The sequence below is a fragment of the Lepidochelys olivacea genome (genome assembly GCF_965140295.1).
Source record: "Lepidochelys olivacea isolate rLepOli2 genome assembly, chromosome: 11".
NCBI lineage: Eukaryota > Metazoa > Chordata > Testudines > Cheloniidae > Lepidochelys > Lepidochelys olivacea.
This window is the reverse complement of record NC_140421.1, coordinates 174,076-192,025: the sequence shown is the minus strand read 5'-3', so window position 1 is coordinate 192,025 and position 17,950 is coordinate 174,076. Positions and strand designations below refer to the sequence as shown.

Below are 17,950 nucleotides of genomic sequence, written 5' to 3'. Positions count from 1 at the left end.
CCCCCTGCTCAAAGCAGGACCGATCCCTGACTAAATCACTACTACTCTTTCATAATAAGTTAGTCAGGTAAACTTTATCATAAGTAATGTCCAATATAAATGAATTTCAATTTATTGTTTGTGGTAATGCCCATAATATGGTTTGGTACTTTCCATACACACTGTAATGGACAGTCCGTACCCCAGGGAGTTGACAGGTATACTGAGATCAGGAGAAAGGAACAACAAAATGAATGTCTGTTCAAATCAACAAAGTTCACTTCTGCTATGCTGCCTACATTGGATTTTAGGGAAGATTTAAAAACAGGGGAGGGTCCTTTCAGATGAGTTTAGGGATGTTGGGGGAATACATGAAAGAAGGCATGGAGGAAAATGTTTAAAAGATTGACAAACTGATGGGCAGGAGTGGAGGGGGCAGGGTATCACATGGAGCTCAGCAAGGATAGATAAGCAGAGGGGCAGATTTAGACCTTGAAGGAGAAGACGTTGTTTAAATCTGATACAACAGGAGATGGGGAACCTGCAAATGGATTCAAAGGGAGCTGTGAGATGATCAAACAAGCAAGGTAAGGAAGACGACTGTACAGCTCAAAGTCACTATGCTATTTTTAAAAATTAATATTTCTGAATGCATTGTGCCTGGAAATATTTTGAATCACTTTTCCCCCAAATCTGGCTATTTAGTGGTGTCTGGGATGTACTCCGTGAAGTCCAAGTTAGGTGCCTATCAGACAGGACCTTTAAAAGAACTGAAGGAGATCAGCATTCAAAATGAAACACACATTTTAGAAACAGTATGTTAAATATTTTGATCTTTCCCTGTAATGTACTCAGTGCCTTTCTAGTGTACGATAGATCATTTTCTAAAATTGGGAACTGGTAGTGAGTTTTGTTTGTTAGCCACACTACAGTACATTTTCCTAAGTCAAGTGATAATTACTCAAGGGCCACATCTTGTCAGTTATTTGTCATCAGTTTTCATTCATACAGGAAGTCCAGTTCGATGGTACTGCCTGGGGGATTAAAAACTCCTGTAGTGAAGATTTTCTAGGATTAAGGGCTATATTTGTACCCCATAGTCCTCAATAAGAGCCCTCCTTGGGCAGAGGTGGAAACCAAAGGGTGGGCAACTCTTGATAGGCTTCCATTAACTATCAAAATGTGCCCTTTTTGGAACCAGTGGTGAAATCTTGGGGCTATATTTAGGGCCACAATTTCAGATTTTGGTAGCAGGGCAAGTTTAACTGTGATTCCAGGGGCTACTTAGGCACCTGAAAACTCTTTAGGTTTTTTTTTTTTTTGCAGATAATAACTTAGAAATTAGCTGACAGAAGCAGTGTGTCTAATTCCTATACAAAGAAAGACAATATATACAAACAACAATTAAAGCCAATATATTAAGTTTTGATATGTACGTTTAGAACAATAAAGAGATAATACAGCAAGATATTCACAATCCCAAACCTTGAGGTATCATAAGAACGGCCATACGGGGTCAGACCAATGGTCCATCTAGCCCTGTATCCTGTCTTCTGACAGTGGCCAGTGGGTGCTTCTGAGGGGATGAAAAGAACATGCTATCATCAAGTGATTCATCCCCTGTTGTCCACTCCCAGCTGCTGGCAAATAGAGGCTCGGGAAACTTGGAGCATGGCATTGCATCTCTGACCATTCTGGCTAAAGAGCCATTGATGGACCTGTCCTCTATGAACTTATCCAGTTCTTTTTTGAACCCTAGAGGTTGACTGTGCAGTGTGTGAAGTAGTACTTCCTTTGTTTTAAACATTCTGCCTATTAATTTCATTGGGTCACCCCTAGTTTTTGTGTTATGTGAATAACATTTCCTTATTCCCTTACTCCACATCAGTCAAGATTGTACAGACCTCTGTCATATCCCCCCTTCGTCATCCCTTTCCAAGGTGAAAAGTCCCAGTCTTTTTAATCTTACCTCCTACGGAAGCTGTTCCATACCCATAATCATTTTTATTGCCCTTCCCTGTACCATTTCCAATTACAATATATTGTTTTTGAGATGGGTGACCACATCTGCATGCAGTATTCAAGGTCTGGGCTACCATGGATTTATATAGAGGCATTATGATATTTTCTGTCTTATCTGTCTCCCTTTCCTAATGGTTCCTAACATTCTTTTAGCCTTTTTGATTGCCGCCGCACATTGAGCGGATGTTTTTAGAGAACTATCCACGATAACTCCAAGATCTTTTTCTTGAGTGGTAACAGCTAATCTAGAGCCTATCATTTTGTATGCATAGTGGGATAATGTTTTCCAATGTGCATTACTTTGCATTTACTTTCCTATATCAGTTTTGGAACCTTAATACAAGAACTAATAACTTTAACCGGTAAATAAAATTCATGCAGAGTATTTGGTGTGAAGCTGTAAGGACAATGATATTGAGCAATCACCCTGAAACATCCACATATTCTTTTATTTTCATTTATATTACCGTCTAGAAAATTATAAGCAAGAAAACGTGCACTCTTAATTTGTATATTTGATTTCTCATTCAAAAGCGATGAAGTCTAAAGCAGTTGTCTCCCCTCAATCATTCTAAAACGTGGAATAACTAATAAATTAGAGAACAAATTTGTTTTGGCACTAGCTTCAAAAAAGGAAAGATGAAAAGCATTTAAAGTGATAATTGAAAAGAAAATATTACAATAGATAGGCCAACATGGGTTTCCTATCAGCGCTAAGACACCTGAAGGTGTATTTTCAGTAGATAAAAATATTATCACCTTTTCTCAATAGCAGTGTGTTTTCTTGTCCTATTAAGTTACTCAGTAATTATAAATAAAGTCTTAAACATTGTAATCTGTTTATACAATGCATTTGATAAACAAATGAAAACACACTTCAGTTCAAGGTACTAAAGACGTAAAGATTAAAACTTAAAAATGAATTTAAAAATTGAACTTGCATTTACAAATGACTGATCTAAAAGCCTGTTTTAGTCTCTGGAAACTGTTCAATTCTATAATGTGATATAGATTTCCTGAGTCAGTATCTGCAGTAGCCAAACTGGATGATTCTTAACCATTTCTTAATGAAAATATAATATATAATCCTATATGTCTTAAATAATATTAAGAAAATTTGCCCTTGTCGCTTCAAGGGCATACTCATATATTAAGGAAGTTAGTAAAGAGACCTGTTCCAAGGCTGTAACAACCTGGTAGGATTAAGAGCCCTCCAGGAATTGTTTAAAAAAAATGTCCCAGGGGTACGTAGGCTAATTCAAGAAAGAAAACATTGTTATTTGCTGATTGAGAAGTAGAGGTATGTACAGTAACTTCCTCTGATTTTCATCAGGCGCAGCTGACTTGTATAAGGGCAGCACTGACTGTTACACTGAAAATAAAATTGGTCAGCTTTGTGGAGAGACTTAAGGAGATCAGCCCACATTAGGTCCCTTCTCTGGGCCAAGGCTATCCAGAAAGTGCTCTCTCCTGGCTCTCATTCTATCAGCTGGATAACAAGGAGCTATTTACCCATATGACAGGTTTCAGAGTAACAGCCGTGTTAGTCTGTATTCGCAAAAAGAAAAGGAGTACTTGTGGCACCTTAAAGACTAACCAATTTATTTGAGCATGAGCTTTCGTGAGCTACAGCTCACTTCATCGGATGCATACTGTGGAAACTGCAGAAGACATTATATACACAGAGACCATGAAACAATACCTCCTCCCACCCCACTGCTCCCACTCCCACAGCAGGAGAGTGGGGTGGGAGGAGGTATTGTTTCATGGTCTCTGTGTATATAATGTCTTCTGCAGTTTCCACAGTATGCATCCGATGAAGTGAGCTGTAGCTCACGAAAGCTCATGCTCAAATAAATTGGTTAGTCTCTAAGGTGCCACAAGTCCTCCTTTTCTTTTTACCCATATGAATTACTTTGAGTGCCCCTCTGATCCTGGGGCTGCGGGGGCTGGCGGGGGGAGAGGGAGTGTCAGCTCTCCTGGTCCCTGCCACAGAGCTGACAGCCAGGGAAACCTGAGCCAGGGTGGGGGGAGCTGCTTGTCCAGGTTCTCAGGGACAGCTCTGCAGCAACTTCTCAGACCACAGCTAAGGGCTTCTGGCTCCTCCGGCGAGAGCACGGAGAAGTGGTTCATTTTCCTGTTTGCGCTCCTTTGTGGTATGAAACTCGGGGGTGTGGGGGGAGGAGATGCTCCCCTGCCCTCCCTAAATGGCACCTCCGACTATATACATTTTGCTGAGGTCTCCCTATATGTCAAAATGTGCCCTCCTGTAAATTTGCCCTCCTTTTTGTACACCCCCACCCGTATGTCATTCAGTGATTGTCCAAATAAAGGCTGGGTTCCATGATATGGACAAAAGAGCCTGGGATCTGGATGAGAGGGACTTCCTGGGCACTTTGCTCCCATCAACCAGAGCTCTAATCTCACACATTATTGCAGAACCTCTGCTCTGAATAAGTGTACTTAGGAAGGTAAAAAGAACAGGAGGACTTGTGGCACCTTGAAGACTAACAAATTTGTTTGAGCATAAGCTTTTGTGAGCTACAGCTCACTTCATCGGATGCATTCCATGTAGCTCATGAAAGCTTATGCTCAAATAAATTTGTTAGTCTCGAAGGTGCCACAAGTCCTCCTTTTCTTTTTGCGAATACAGACTAACCCAGCTGCTACTCTGAAACCTGTCATTATGTTAGGAAGGTGAAACACTCAGTTGAGGTAACGGCTAAGGGCAAGGACCTCACTTGAGACTTCAGTTCCTGGACACACCTTGCTCTTGTTTAATAGTTCAGAGAAATTTGCACATGTGCAGTAGCAACAAGAGCATATTTTGATGTGAGATTAATTTGTGTGGTAAGACCCTCAAGGTCCCAGTTACTGCTTTGCCTGCATTGGCCTTAGAGATTCCTTGAGGGCCTTGCCCTCTCAATGTTCTTCACTACCATGAATTCTGAGTCTAACATGGATTTCACTTGCTACCAGCTGTCCTCTTATGTTCATTTCAGAATCGAGTTGTGCACCAGAACCTGGGAGAGCGGAATTACCACATCTTTTATGCATTGCTAGCTGGTGTCAGTGGGGAGCAGAAAGGTAATTGATCTCTTGGTAAGCTGGCCCCATGCAAACAAAATAAATTTTAATACAGCCGAACACAAGGTTGAACATCTAGAAATTAAGAGTGCAGGCCACACCTGCAAAATGGGGTGCTGTATCCTCGAAAGCAACTACTCTGAAAAGGGTTAGGGGTCATAATGGACATTGAATATGAGCTTCCAGTGCAACGTTGTGGCAAAAGAGAGCTAATGTGACCCTTGTGTAAACAGGAGCAGTAAGTAGGAGCGGGGTGGCAGGTTTTCCAAAATAAATAACAGCACTTTGGGTGGTTGATAAACACTGCTAGCCTTCTCAAAAAGGAGAAATGGGAGAGAGGAGAGGGTGGATATCTGTTGCACTAGAATGGAAAGGGAGTTCCAGGCATAAGAGGAAGTGGGAGAGAGATGTCTTTGCACAGCAAAGTGCACCGAGCTAAGCTAAATTATTTAGGCCTTTGAAGGGGAGGATGAGGAGCCTTAAACTTGATACAGAAGGCAGGAGGGATCCAGTGGATGGATTTAAAGAGAGGGAGTAACAGGCAGCAGAGATTTTTCAAGGCAGAATTTTTCGCAGACGGAGAGGTGAGATTTGGAGAGACCAGAGAGGAAGAGGTTGTAGCAGTGGAGGCAAGTGACAACCAGAGCCTGGATAAAGATTTTAGCTCTAGTCATGGGGAGGGAAAGGATGGAATTTGGAGACGTCATATAGGAAAAGCAACAGGATTTGGCAGCTGTATAGCTGGGGTAGAAAGGAGCTGAAAATGACACAGTGATGGTGAATCTGGGTGAGATTGTTAACAATGATAGAAAAGGGTGAACAAGAGGCAGTTTTGTGGAGAAAGGTGAGTTCAGTTTTCACAATGTTAATTTTGCCCTGGGAGTGGGATATTAGAGAGACAATAAGAGAGATGAGGCTGGAGTGAGTGGGGAGATACCATGGATTCATCAGCACAGCAGAGATCGTAATTGAAGCCACAAGCAGAAGAGATAATGTAGAGGGACAAGGATGCCAGAAGGATTCAGTTCAGTTTGGGTCTATTCTTCTTCATATATTTTCCTCAAAACTGTAGTGTCTGAGCGCCTTCCAGTCATGCATTAAGTGACATGACTAACAACATCTGTTATGTGTGCTTTGTTCTTCTGTGGCGGCAGGTGGGAGGGGAATTGTGTGCTCAGTGCAATGTTTTCTTTGGGGTGCATTGTTATGGACCAAATGTCCCTCTTACTGACAGGACATTGCTAGCAGCTTCTTTAATTCTTTTAATCTTTTGCAGTTCCCTTTTTAAGGGTAGTCATATTCTGGATCTAAAATCCCTAAGAAATGTCCTCTTTAAATAATGAGGATTTTTGTGTTTACTGAATTTATCTCAGGAATGTATTCTCTATGGAGCCCACTGCGGGCCTCCTTAGCTGTCCATACACATCTTCACACACTGCCCATTCATTTCAGGATCCAGTTTACAATGTACCTCCTTGGTTATTAGAACTCTCCATGTACTTGCTGTAGCTGACCTCACTTACCCCTCTCCCCTCCCCTCCCCTCCCCTTGCTGACACTCCTCTCATCTGGTGTTGACCTCTTCTTCGAGTGCTTGCTCATGTTGATTCCATTCTACGTGTGTGCGTGCACAGTCATCGGAGACTTTTGCCTTAGTGGTATCCATAGGGTCGCCCCCTTAAGTGCCACGTTCATGTGTCCGTAGGCCCCCTCAGTTCCTTCTTACCGCTCATGAGGGTTGGTCAGAATGCCTTGCCTTGCAAAGCAAGAGCTTTAGCGGTTCTTAAGAGCCCGTTGTTATTCCCTTTCTATTTAGTTTGTAGGTACTTAGTTAGCATTTTAAGTAAATTTTAGTTCTTAGTTTAGTGGTTAGAGTCGCAACTGGCTTTAAGCCATGTTCCTCATGCAACAGGCCAATGCCTGTCAGTGACCCTCACAGCAGCTTGAAGTGCTTGGGGGAATTCCATATAAAAGATAAGTGCAGGATTTGCAAAAGCTTTCATCCCAGAACTCAAAAGGAGAGGGACATCTGATTGAGAGAGCTCCTGAGGGGTGCTGCCCCTAGCGTCAGAGCCTTCCTGACTGGATTCTGCTTCTAGCACCTTGGCATTGGTGTGGAGCACCCCGCCAGCACTGGGATCCTCCTTGCACTGTTCCCGCTTCCCGGTGCCCAAGAAGTGTCCAAAGAAAAAGGACTCCTCAGCATTGTCCAAGAGGCAGAAGGGGGCTCTGGGCAAAGTACCTATTTCAGGCCATGTGCCCGCCCTGGGGCTATAAGGGAGTACTGTTAAGGTCGGACCCCCAAGCCCAGCCAAGGATCTGACTCCTGGGAGCGGTAGGGGATCCCAGCTTCTATAGGGACCTTCATCGTCCAAGATACCCAAGTGGCCAAAGACCTGGTGGGCCTACTGGTATGGCAAACGCCATGCTAGGCGCCAGAAGTGGCTAAGGCCCTGCAGCCCAAGGGCAAGCCAGTCATGGGACCTCCCCAAAGGGCAGGGGAGCACTACTGGCCCCCGGATTGCAGGTGTTCCTCTATGTCCCCGTGGCTTAGGACACCGGTCCCACAACGCCAGTTGATGGCTAGAAGGCCCAGGTCCCCAGTGCCGTGCTCTCCTTCCACAAGGCACAGATCGGCAGAATCAAGGCACCAGTCCCTGCAGTCCCAGTACCGCCCAGCCTCTTGCCTAAGATCACCTTGGCACACGTCTCTATTATCCAGGTGGCCTCCTAGGCGCCAGTCCCCCCCAGCACCTGACTTCTCGCCATTGTGACACCAATCTCCGCTGCCTCGGTACTGCTCAAGGGACAGGCGGCAATCCCCACCCTCTGGACATTGGTCTCCGGCGAGAGTTAGTTGGCATACGCAGGCCTCACAGCCCCACCGTAGTCACCAGAAGGGGACTGTTCAGAGTCGGAGCTGGGGTTCAGCCCATTGCCAAGGTGGGGTATGAATCCCATCAGCTGCGAGACCAGCATGGTGTTGGTAGCATGGCAGCAGGGACAGTGGCCTGCTCAATGGCCGTGTTGGAACCCTTGGGGGGGTACTGGTGATGCCAGCTCCATACTCCCACCTCTCCTCTGTGGCTGCCTCGGACAAACCACCGGCACCGGACTCGGAATACAGTGTGGAATCCACCGCGGGGACAACTCAACAGGTGCAAACACCCAAGGTGCCATCTCCAGAAAGGGAGGGGGAACCCGTCCCTCCCCTGGTGATGCCCTTGTCATCTTTGTCACTGGACGAAGCAGTGGCCGGGCCCTCCTGGTCTATTGGTAGTCCCTTGACGACTTTAAGGAGCACCTGGTGCTCCTTAAAAGGGTGGCTACCAACTTGAACCTCAAAATTGAGGAGTTAGAGGAGCAATCAGACGACTTGTTCAATGTCATATCTTCCTCCATCCCGGCCCGCATTGCATTACCTGTCCACAGATTGCTAAAATGCTGTGGGAGACCCCATCTTCAATTCTACCCATGTCCAAAAGTGCAGAAAAGAAGTGCTTTGTCCTCACCAAGGGATTTGAATATGTCTATATGTACCCACCAGCGGGGTCACTGGTTGTGTCTGCAGATAACGAGAGGGACAGGCAGGGACCGGTGAGTGGCACACCAAAAAATAAAGGCTCCAAACGACAAGACCTCTTTGGCAGAAAGATTTATTCGACGGCCAGCCTATAATTCCAGGTATCCAACCACCAAGCCCTGTTGGGCAGGTACAATTTTAACTTATGCGACTTCCTTATCAAGTTCACGGAGGCCCTTCCACAGGACCTAGTCCTCGAGTTTGCCATGATCCTGGAGGAGGGCAAAGCAGTGGCGAAGGGCGCCTCCAGATGGCCTGGGATGCTACAGACTCGGCTGCCAGGGTGGTTGCCTTGGCGGTGGCCATGGATGCAGCTTTTGGCTATGGTCTTTGGGGTTATACCAAGAGATGCAGACCACAGTCCAAGATCTCCCGTTTGAAGGTGCAGGGCTCTTCTCTGAGCTCACTGACACAAGGCTTCATGTCCTTAAAGATTCCTGGGCCATCCTGTGTTCGCTAGGCCTCCACACTCCACAGCAGGTCAGAAAGCAGTTCCAGCCTCCTCCTCCACCTCAGTCCTGGGAGTCTTCCCGGCAGGGATCCTACAGGTCAAAGGACAAAGACAAAGGGTTTAAGTGATGCCGCCCTTTGTCCTCTCGCTTGCTGGCTTAACCCGGCCCTTTGAAACACCCTGGGGGCCAGAGACAGGCATTTTGAAGGTGTGAACCGGGGCAGCGCCTCAGTCAAGTACCTGGATCCATCCTCCTGTTCTTTCCACAACCGCTTATGCCCCTTCCAGTCGGCATGGTCATGAGTGACATCAGACCGTTGGCTGCTCAACACAAGCAAAAGGGACCTAAGACCCATCCTTGACCTGCGTCACCTTGGCAAGCATCTCAAGAAGTTGAAGTTTCACACGGTCTCCCTTGCCTCCCTCATCCCCTCCCTGGATCTGGGAGACTGGCACGCTGCCCTCGACTTGAAGGACACATATATCCATATTTCCATTTTCCCAGAACACAGACAGTTCCTCCGTTTCATGTTGGGCCAGCGCCATTTCTAATTCATGGTGCTGCCCTTTGGTCTCTTGTCAGCCCCGAGAAAGTTTACAAAGTGCATGGTGCCAGTGGCCACTTACCTGAGGTGTTGGGGCATTCAAATTTACTCATACCTCGACTGGCTGATCAAGGGCTGGTCTCGGCATCAGGAGTGGTGGCACCTTGATCTAGATCGCGACATGTGGAGCAAACCAGGTCTATTGATTAATGAGAAAAAAATTGGTTTGTTCCGGTGCAACACACAGAGCTCATAGGAGTGGTCCTTGACACTGTTCAGGCCAGGGCCTTCCTCCCGGAAGCCCGATTCCATGTTATGTCAGACCTAATCTCTCAGATGCAAGCCCACTGTCTCACCACTGCTCACATGTGTTTGAGGGTGTTGGGCCACATGATGGCCTGCATTTACGTGGTCTGGCACGCATGACTCTATCTCAGGCCCCTACAGGCATGGCTGGCATCAGTTTACGTCCCCAACAGACACAACATAGACCGGGTAGTCAAGGTTCTGGACCACATACTGTTGTCACTTGCTTGGTGGTTGGACCCTGCATTGGTATTGGGGTGAGTCCCCTTCACGGCCCCATACCCGTCGGCCACTCTCGTCTCCAATGCTTCGGATGTGGGGTGGGGAGCCCATCTGGGTGACCTTGGGACATAAGGTCGTTGGTCAAGTCGTGATCGTTCCTTACACACAGATGTCAGGGAGCTCAAAGCAGTACGTCTGGCCTGTCAAGCTTTCCTGCTTCATATAAAAGGCAGGGTGGTTCAAGTCCTGATGGACAATGCTGCCGTTATGTTCTATATCAACAACCAAGGTGGAGCCCGGTCCGCAGCCCTTTGCCAAGAAGCCCTCAGGTTCTGGAACTTCTGTGTTCAGCCATGCATCTTGTGGCTGCTCTCCGCCCTGGGGCCAGGAACATATTGGCAGATCGCCTCAGCAGGACGTTTTTGTCTCGCCACGAGTGGTTGCTCCATCCGGAAGTACTCAACATCATTTTTCAAAGGTGAGGGGCTCCCCAGGCGGATTACTTTGCACCTGGGCACAAGAGAAAATGTCATGCTTTCTGTTTGAGCTGGGGGGCTGACAGGCTCCCCGTCGGACACTTTCCTGCTCCCGCGGTTGGGGGCTCTGAGGTACACCTTCCTTTCAGTGCCATTAATCCAGAGCCCTTGTGAAGATCAAGCAGGACAGAGCGAAAGTAATCCTCCTAGTTCTGGCTTGGCCACACCAGCGCTGGTTCGGCACGTTGCTGGACCTCTCGGTGCCTGCCCCGTTACAGCTACCGCTCCATCTGGACCTGTTTTCTCAGAACCATGGCAGCATGTTGCATCTAAACCTGACGGTGCTGCACCTGATGGCCTGGCTGCTACATGGTTGAATGTGTATGAGTGGCTATGCTCTGCCGGTGTCCAGCAGGTCCTGCTGGGCAGCAGAAAGCCCTCTACCAGAACAACTTATCTGGCCAAATGGAAACGGTTTACATGCTGGACTTCGGATAAAGGCATTCGACACGAGAGGACCTTGCTGCACTTAATCCTGGATTACTTCCTGCATCTTCAGCTCCAGGGTCTGTCTCTTTCATCTGTTAAGGTCCACTTGGCTGCTATTTTGGCCTTCCATCCTCTGCTCGAGGGTAGGTTGGTTTTCACCCAAGACATGACTGCCAGGTTCCTCAAGGGCCCAGAGCACCTCTACCCTCTTGTCAGGGACCCCATTCCTCCATGGGACCTAAATCTTGTGCTGTCATGGCTCCCGGGAATCCCCTTTGAGCCTCTGGCTTCCTGCTTCTCTCCTGGTGGTTTCTTAATGGCAATAACATCTGCCCGTAGGGTCTCCCAGATTAAGGCATTTACCTCGGAGCTGCCCTACACAGTGTTTTACAATGACAAGGTCCAACTGCAACAGCATCTGGCCTTCCTACTCAAGGTTGTTTCGCAGTTTCATATTACTCAGGACATATTCTTACCTGTCTTTCCTAAACCTCATAAGTTGGAGGAGGAGTGCAGGTTGCAGTCTCTGGATGTCAGAAGGGCGCTAGCCTTCTACATTGAGAGGACCAAGCCTTTTCGTAAATTGTCGCCGTTAGTCATCACAGTGGCTGACAGGATGAAAGGTTGTCCAGTGTTGGCCCAGAGGATCTCGGCTTGGATTACTACCTGTATCCACTACTGCTACAACCAAGCCACGGTGCCCCCTCCGGTGATTTTAACCGCCCATTTAACCAGGGCACAAGCCTCTTTGGCAGCTTTCCTAGCCTAAGTGCCGATCCAGGATATCTGCAAGGCTGCCACCTGGTTGTCCGACCACATGTTGACATCTCATTATGCACTTACCCAGCAGGCCCGAGACAATGCTGGCTGTGGCAGAGCAGTGCTGCAAGCTGCAAGACTGTGAATCCTGAGCCCACCTCCGTTGACACTGCTTGTGAGCCGCCTAGAATGGAATCGGCACGAGCAAGCACTCAGAGAAGAAAAAATGGTTACCTACCTTTCGTTAACTGTTGTTCTTCAAGATGTGTTGCTCACGTCCGTTCCATTACCTGCACTTCTGTCCTCTGGAGTTGCCAGCAAGAAGGAAGTGAGAGGACATGGGGCCAGCAGCACCTAATACACCAATGCATGAGCACAGCACTTAAGGGGGCGCCACAGCCATCCCTACAGACACCGCTAAGGCAAAAATCTCCGACGACTGGGCATGTGGGTGTGCACACACCTAGAATGGAATGGACATGAGCAGCGCATCTCGAAGAACAACAATTATGAAAGGTAACAGTTTTTTCTCTCTCCTTCCACACAGTCTCACATGTTGTTTTCTGACTGTCCCAGGCTTGTTTTTGTTGAAAAGTGGGAGAGCAGTTGGTTAGGTGAATCCCATAGGGATTAGATTTATACCCTCCTTCCTGTTAATTTAAATACTCTTAGCAGTGAATCTCCAGCTTTAAAAAGAGGAGTGGTTTCCCTATATCAGAGGTGAAGACAGGCTTAGAATATCTGGAGCTTGGCCTGAGAATAAAATCTTGATGTGTTTCACTAATTGCTAGTATTCCAGATCTAAAGGCCTCTCCACTACCTTGCCCTCACAATAACTGAGAAGGAAAAAGTAGCAAAGGATGTCAGCTGATTCCTGAGTAAACTAACACCTGCCCCCCTCTCTTTCTGTGATGTTGGGGGACTGGCTCGCTGCAGAAGCCCTGTCTCTCTCTGAACCGGAGAGCTATCGCTACCTGAACCAGTCCGGTTGTGTGAGTGATGAGAACCTGAATGACCTAGAGATGTTCAACAAGGTCATGGTGAGTTCTTCTCCTTGGTCCCATGTGGCACTTCCTCTGTGATCTTGTGGCAATTTCTTTAGAGTAATTTCCCTATCCCTAAAAAGAAAAGGAGTACTTGTGGCACCTTAGAGACTAACCAATTTATTTGAGCATAAGCTTTCGTGAGCTACAGCTCACTTCATCGTATGCATACTGTGGAAACTGCAGAAGACATTATATACACAGAGACCATGAAACCTCCTCCCACCCCACTCTCCTGCTGGTAATAGCTTATCTAAAGTGATCACTCTCCTTACAATGTGTATGATAATCAAGTTGGGCCATTTCCAGCACAAATCCAGGTTTTCTCACCCTCCACCCCCCCCACACACAAACTCACTCTCCTGCTGGTAATAGCCCATCCAAAGTGACCACTCTCTTTACAATAAGAAAAGGAGTACTTGTGGCACCTTAGAGACTAACCTATTTATTTGAGCATAAGCTTTCGTGAGCTACAGCTCACTTCATCGGATGCATACTGTATGCATTTCGGATGCATACTGTATGCATTTCGGATGCATACTGTATGCATTTCGGATGCATACTGTATGCATTTCGGATGCATACTGTATGCATTTCGGATGAAGTGAGCTGTAGCTCATGAAAGCTTATGCTCAAATAAATTGGTTAGTCTCTAAGGTGCCACAAGTATTCCTTTTCTTTTTGTGAATACAGACTAACACGGCTGTTACTCTGAAACCTCTCTTTACAATGTGTATGATAATCAAGGTGGGCCATTTCCAGCACAAATCCAGGTTTTCTCACCCCCCACCCCCATACACACACAAACTCACTCTCCTGCTGGTAACAGCAGGAGAGTGAGTTTGTGTGGGGGGGCGGAGGGTGAGAAAACCTGGATTTGTGCTGGAAATGGCCCAACTTGATTATCATACACATTGTAAGGAGAGTGATCACTTTAGATAAGCTATTACCAGCAGGAGAGTGGGGTGGGAGGAGGTATTGTTTCATGGTCTCTGTGTATATAATGTCTTCTGCAGTTTCCACAGTATGCATCCGATGAAGTGAGCTGTAGCTCACGAAAGCTTATGCTCACATAAATTGGTTAGTCTCTAAGGTGCCACAAGTACTCCTTCTGTTCCCCATCCCTGATAGCCTCTGTGGTTAATCATTTTTGGTATTGGATGGGGTTTGGCCCTTGAACAGGGGAAGCAATTAAAATATGAATGGAACAGGAATATTTTCACAGATTAAAAGGGATGAAACCCAGACTCAAAAATGGGAGTCAGCCTGAGAACACCATGCAGGTGCTTCAATGCCTGAGAGAGTCAGAGTGGCCTTGTCTCCAGCACAAAGCTGCTCGAAGAGTCGGACATTGCGTGAAGTGATGCAACATCATGTGACCTGCATGCATTGCTCTGGCATTTCACTTGTGTTATCTAGCATGGCTCGTGCACCACATTGTCTGGCTTGGTGAGGGGTTTGGTCAGGAGAAGGGATGCTTTCCCTTGAATACACAAAGTAAGGCAGAAGGTAAAGGTTATAAATGTAACTGAGCCAGGTAACCTGTTTACAACACTGTTTAAAATGTGTGGTGTGGACACTTCATACATCTATCCCTGGAACTTGGATAGACCTGACTCTGTGTGTTTGGTGAAAACGAGGCCAAATAAGTGTATTTAGCATATTAAAATATAAGGGAAACAAACTTGAACTAGCAATGACATTGAACCATGGTGATTTTAGTGTAGGGGCAGAGGTGAAACCTGGTGGGAAGAATAGGTAAGCAGAAAGCTCTATGGCTGGGTATAATGTGTATGATGAGAGAGGGGATTAGAAAAGGTCTAAAAATACACTAATAAATGTACAATCACTCCAAAAGAGATGGGCTATATGTTCCCTAATAGGTCTCTTCCATCTGAGTGACTGTGATTCTGAGCCTCCTATTTTAAACAGCATGGTCCTGCTGATGTAAGTTATGTCTTCTCTTTGTGGCTTTGAGTAGACTGCTCTGAAAGTGATGGAGTTTAGCACCGAAGAGATACAGGACATCTTCAAACTTCTCTCTGGCACCCTTCAGCTGGGAAACATGGAGTTCATGACGGCTGGAGGAGCCCAGGTTACAACCAAAGCAGGTAAGTATGATTCTGTGAACTATGCACCCTGCTGTCCAAGCCCAGATAGTCTCTCACCATGGCTCTGTCCCTCCCTCTCTCCCCTTGATACCCTAGCTTGCTGGCACACTTCATCAAAGCCCCAGTAGCTTAACCCACTCAACTCACATTGCTCAAGTTCCTCTGATTGAGATCTTGACCCAGGTTGCAGGGCTTCGAGGCCTGATACATCAACCTGCTTAGGACATGGCCCTGAGGCCCCTTTCACCCTGCTCTCATCATAGAATCATAGAATATCAGGGTTGGAAGGGACCCCTGAAGGTCATCTAGTCCAACCCCCTGCTCGAAGCAGGACCAATTCCCAGTTAAATCATCCCAGCCAGGGCTTTGTCAAGCCTGACCTTAAAAACCTCTAAGGAAGGAGATTCTACCACCTCCCTAGGTAACGCATTCCAGTGTTTCACCACCCTCTTAGTGAAAAAGATTTTCCTAATATCCAATCTAAACCTCCCCCACTGCAACTTGAGACCATTACTCCTCGTTCTGTCATCTGCTACCATTGAGAACAGTCTAGAGCCATCCTCTTTGGAACCCTCTTTCAGGTAGTTGAAAGCAGCTATCAAATCCCCCCTCATTCTTCTCTTCTGCAGACTAAACAATCCCAGCTCCCTCAGCCTCTCCTCATAACTCATGTGTTCTAGACCCCTAATCATTTTTGTTGCCCTTCGCTGGACTCTCTCCAATTTATCCACATCCTTCTTTTAGTGTGGGGCCCAAAACTGGACACAGGACTCCAGATGAGGCCTCACCAATGTCGAATAGAGGGGAACGATCACGTCCCTCGATCTGCTCGCTATGCCCCTACTTATACATCCCAAAATGCCATTGGCCTTCTTGGCAACAAGGGCACACTGCTGACTCATATCCAGCTTCTCGTCCACTGTCACCCCTAGGTCCTTTTCTGCAGAACTGCTGCCTAGCCATTCGGTCCCTAGTCTGTAGCGGTGCATTGGATTCTTCCGTCCTAAGTGCAGGACCCTGCACTTATCCTTATTGAACCTCATCAGATTTCTTTTGGCCCAATCCTCCAATTTGTCTAGGTCCTTCTGTATCCTATCCCTCCCCTCCAGCGTATCTACCACTCCTCCCAGTTTAGTATCATCCGCAAATTTGCTGAGAGTGCAATCCACACCATCCTCCAGATCATTTATGAAGATATTGAACAAAACCGGCCCCAGGACCGACCCTTGGGGCACTCCACTTGATACCGGCTGCCAACTAGACATGGAGCCATTGATCACTACCCGTTGAGCCCGACAATCTAGCCAGCTTTCTACCCACCTTATAGTGCATTCATCCAGCCCATACTTCCTTAACTTGCTGACAAGAATACTGTGGGAGACCGTGTCAAAAGCTTTGCTAAAGTCAAGAAACAATACATCCACTGCTTTCCCTTCATCCACAGAACCAGTAATCTCATCATAAAAGGCAATTAAATTAGTCAGGCATGACCTTCCCTTGGTGAATCCATGCTGGCTGTTCCTGATCACTTTCCTCTCATGCAAGTGCTTCAGGATTGATTCTTTGAGGACCTGCTCCATGATTTTTCCAGGGACTGAGGTGAGGCTGACTGGCCTGTAGTTCCCAGGATCCTCCTTCTTCCCTTTTTTAAAGATTGGCACTACATTAGCCTTTTTCCAGTCATCCGGGACTTCCCCCGTTCGCCATGAGTTTTCAAAGATAATGGCCAATGGCTCTGCAATCACAGCCGCCAATTCCTTCAGCACTCTCGGATGCAACTCGTCCGGCCCCATGGACTTGTGCACATCCAGCTTTTCTAAATAGTCCCTAACCACCTCTATCTCCACAGAGTCCAACCCCCTGCTCGAAGCAGGACCAATTCCCAGTTAAATCATCCCAGCCAGGGCTTTGTCAAGCCTGACCTTAAAAACCTCTAAGGAAGGAGATTCTACCACCTCCCTAGGTAACACATTCCAGTGTTTCACCACCCTCTTAGTGAAAAAGTTTTTCCTAATATCCAATCTAAACCTCCCCCACTGCATGGCCATCTCTTCCCCATTTTGTGATGCCCAGCGCAGCAGTCTGGGAGCTGACCTTGTTAGTGAAGACAGAGGCAAAAAAAGCATTGAGTACATTAGCTTTTTCCACATCCTCTGTCACTAGGTTGCCTCCCTCATTCAGTAAGGGGCCCACACTTTCCTTGGCTTTCTTCTTGTTGCCAACATACCTGAAGAAACTCTTCTTGTTACTCTTGACATCTCTTGCTAGCTGCAGCTCCAGGTGCGATTTGGCCCTCCTGATATCATTCCTACATGCCCGAGCAATATTTTTATACTCTTCCCTGGTCATATGTCCAACCTTCCACTTCTTGTAAGCTTCTTTTTTATGTTTAAGATCCGCTAGGATTTCACCATTAAGCCAAGCTGGTCACCTGCCATATTTACTATTCTTTCGACTCATCGGGATGGTTTGTCCCTGTAACCTCAACAGGGATTCCTTGAAATACAGCCAGCTCTCCTGGACTCCTTTCCCCTTCAAGTTAGTCCCCCAGGGGATCCTGGCCATCCGTTCCCTGAGGGAGTCGAAGTCTGCTTTCCTGAAGTCCAGGGTCCGTATCCTGCTGCTTACCTTTCTTCCCTGCGTCAGGATCCTGAACTCAACCAACTCATGGTCACTGCCTCCCAGATTCCCATCCACTTTTGCTTCCCCCACTAATCACTCTGGAGCTGAGTCGATAGACACATGGTTATTTATGATCTGTGTGTAAATAAAAATATGGAGATATTTAAAAAGAAACAGAAACATGCAGAGGTTTAAAAAAATTGTCCCCTACAGATTTTCATACACCTAAAGTATCTGGTACTGATCACCATTGGAG

At 46.8% G+C, this 17,950-nt stretch overlaps 1 protein-coding gene across 1 annotated transcript in view; it reads left to right on the top strand.

Annotated features, from left to right (window-relative positions):
* The window catches only part of LOC311528178 (unconventional myosin-X-like), a 269,478-nt gene that overhangs the window by 86,423 nt on the left and 165,105 nt on the right, over positions 1-17,950 (top strand). The window contains exons 7-9 of the mRNA XM_084642873.1: positions 4,981-5,088; positions 12,855-12,958; positions 14,943-15,072. Coding sequence (XP_084498999.1) covers positions 4,981-5,088; positions 12,855-12,958; positions 14,943-15,072 — 342 coding nt within the window. The remainder of the gene's footprint in view (positions 1-4,980; positions 5,089-12,854; positions 12,959-14,942; positions 15,073-17,950) is intronic.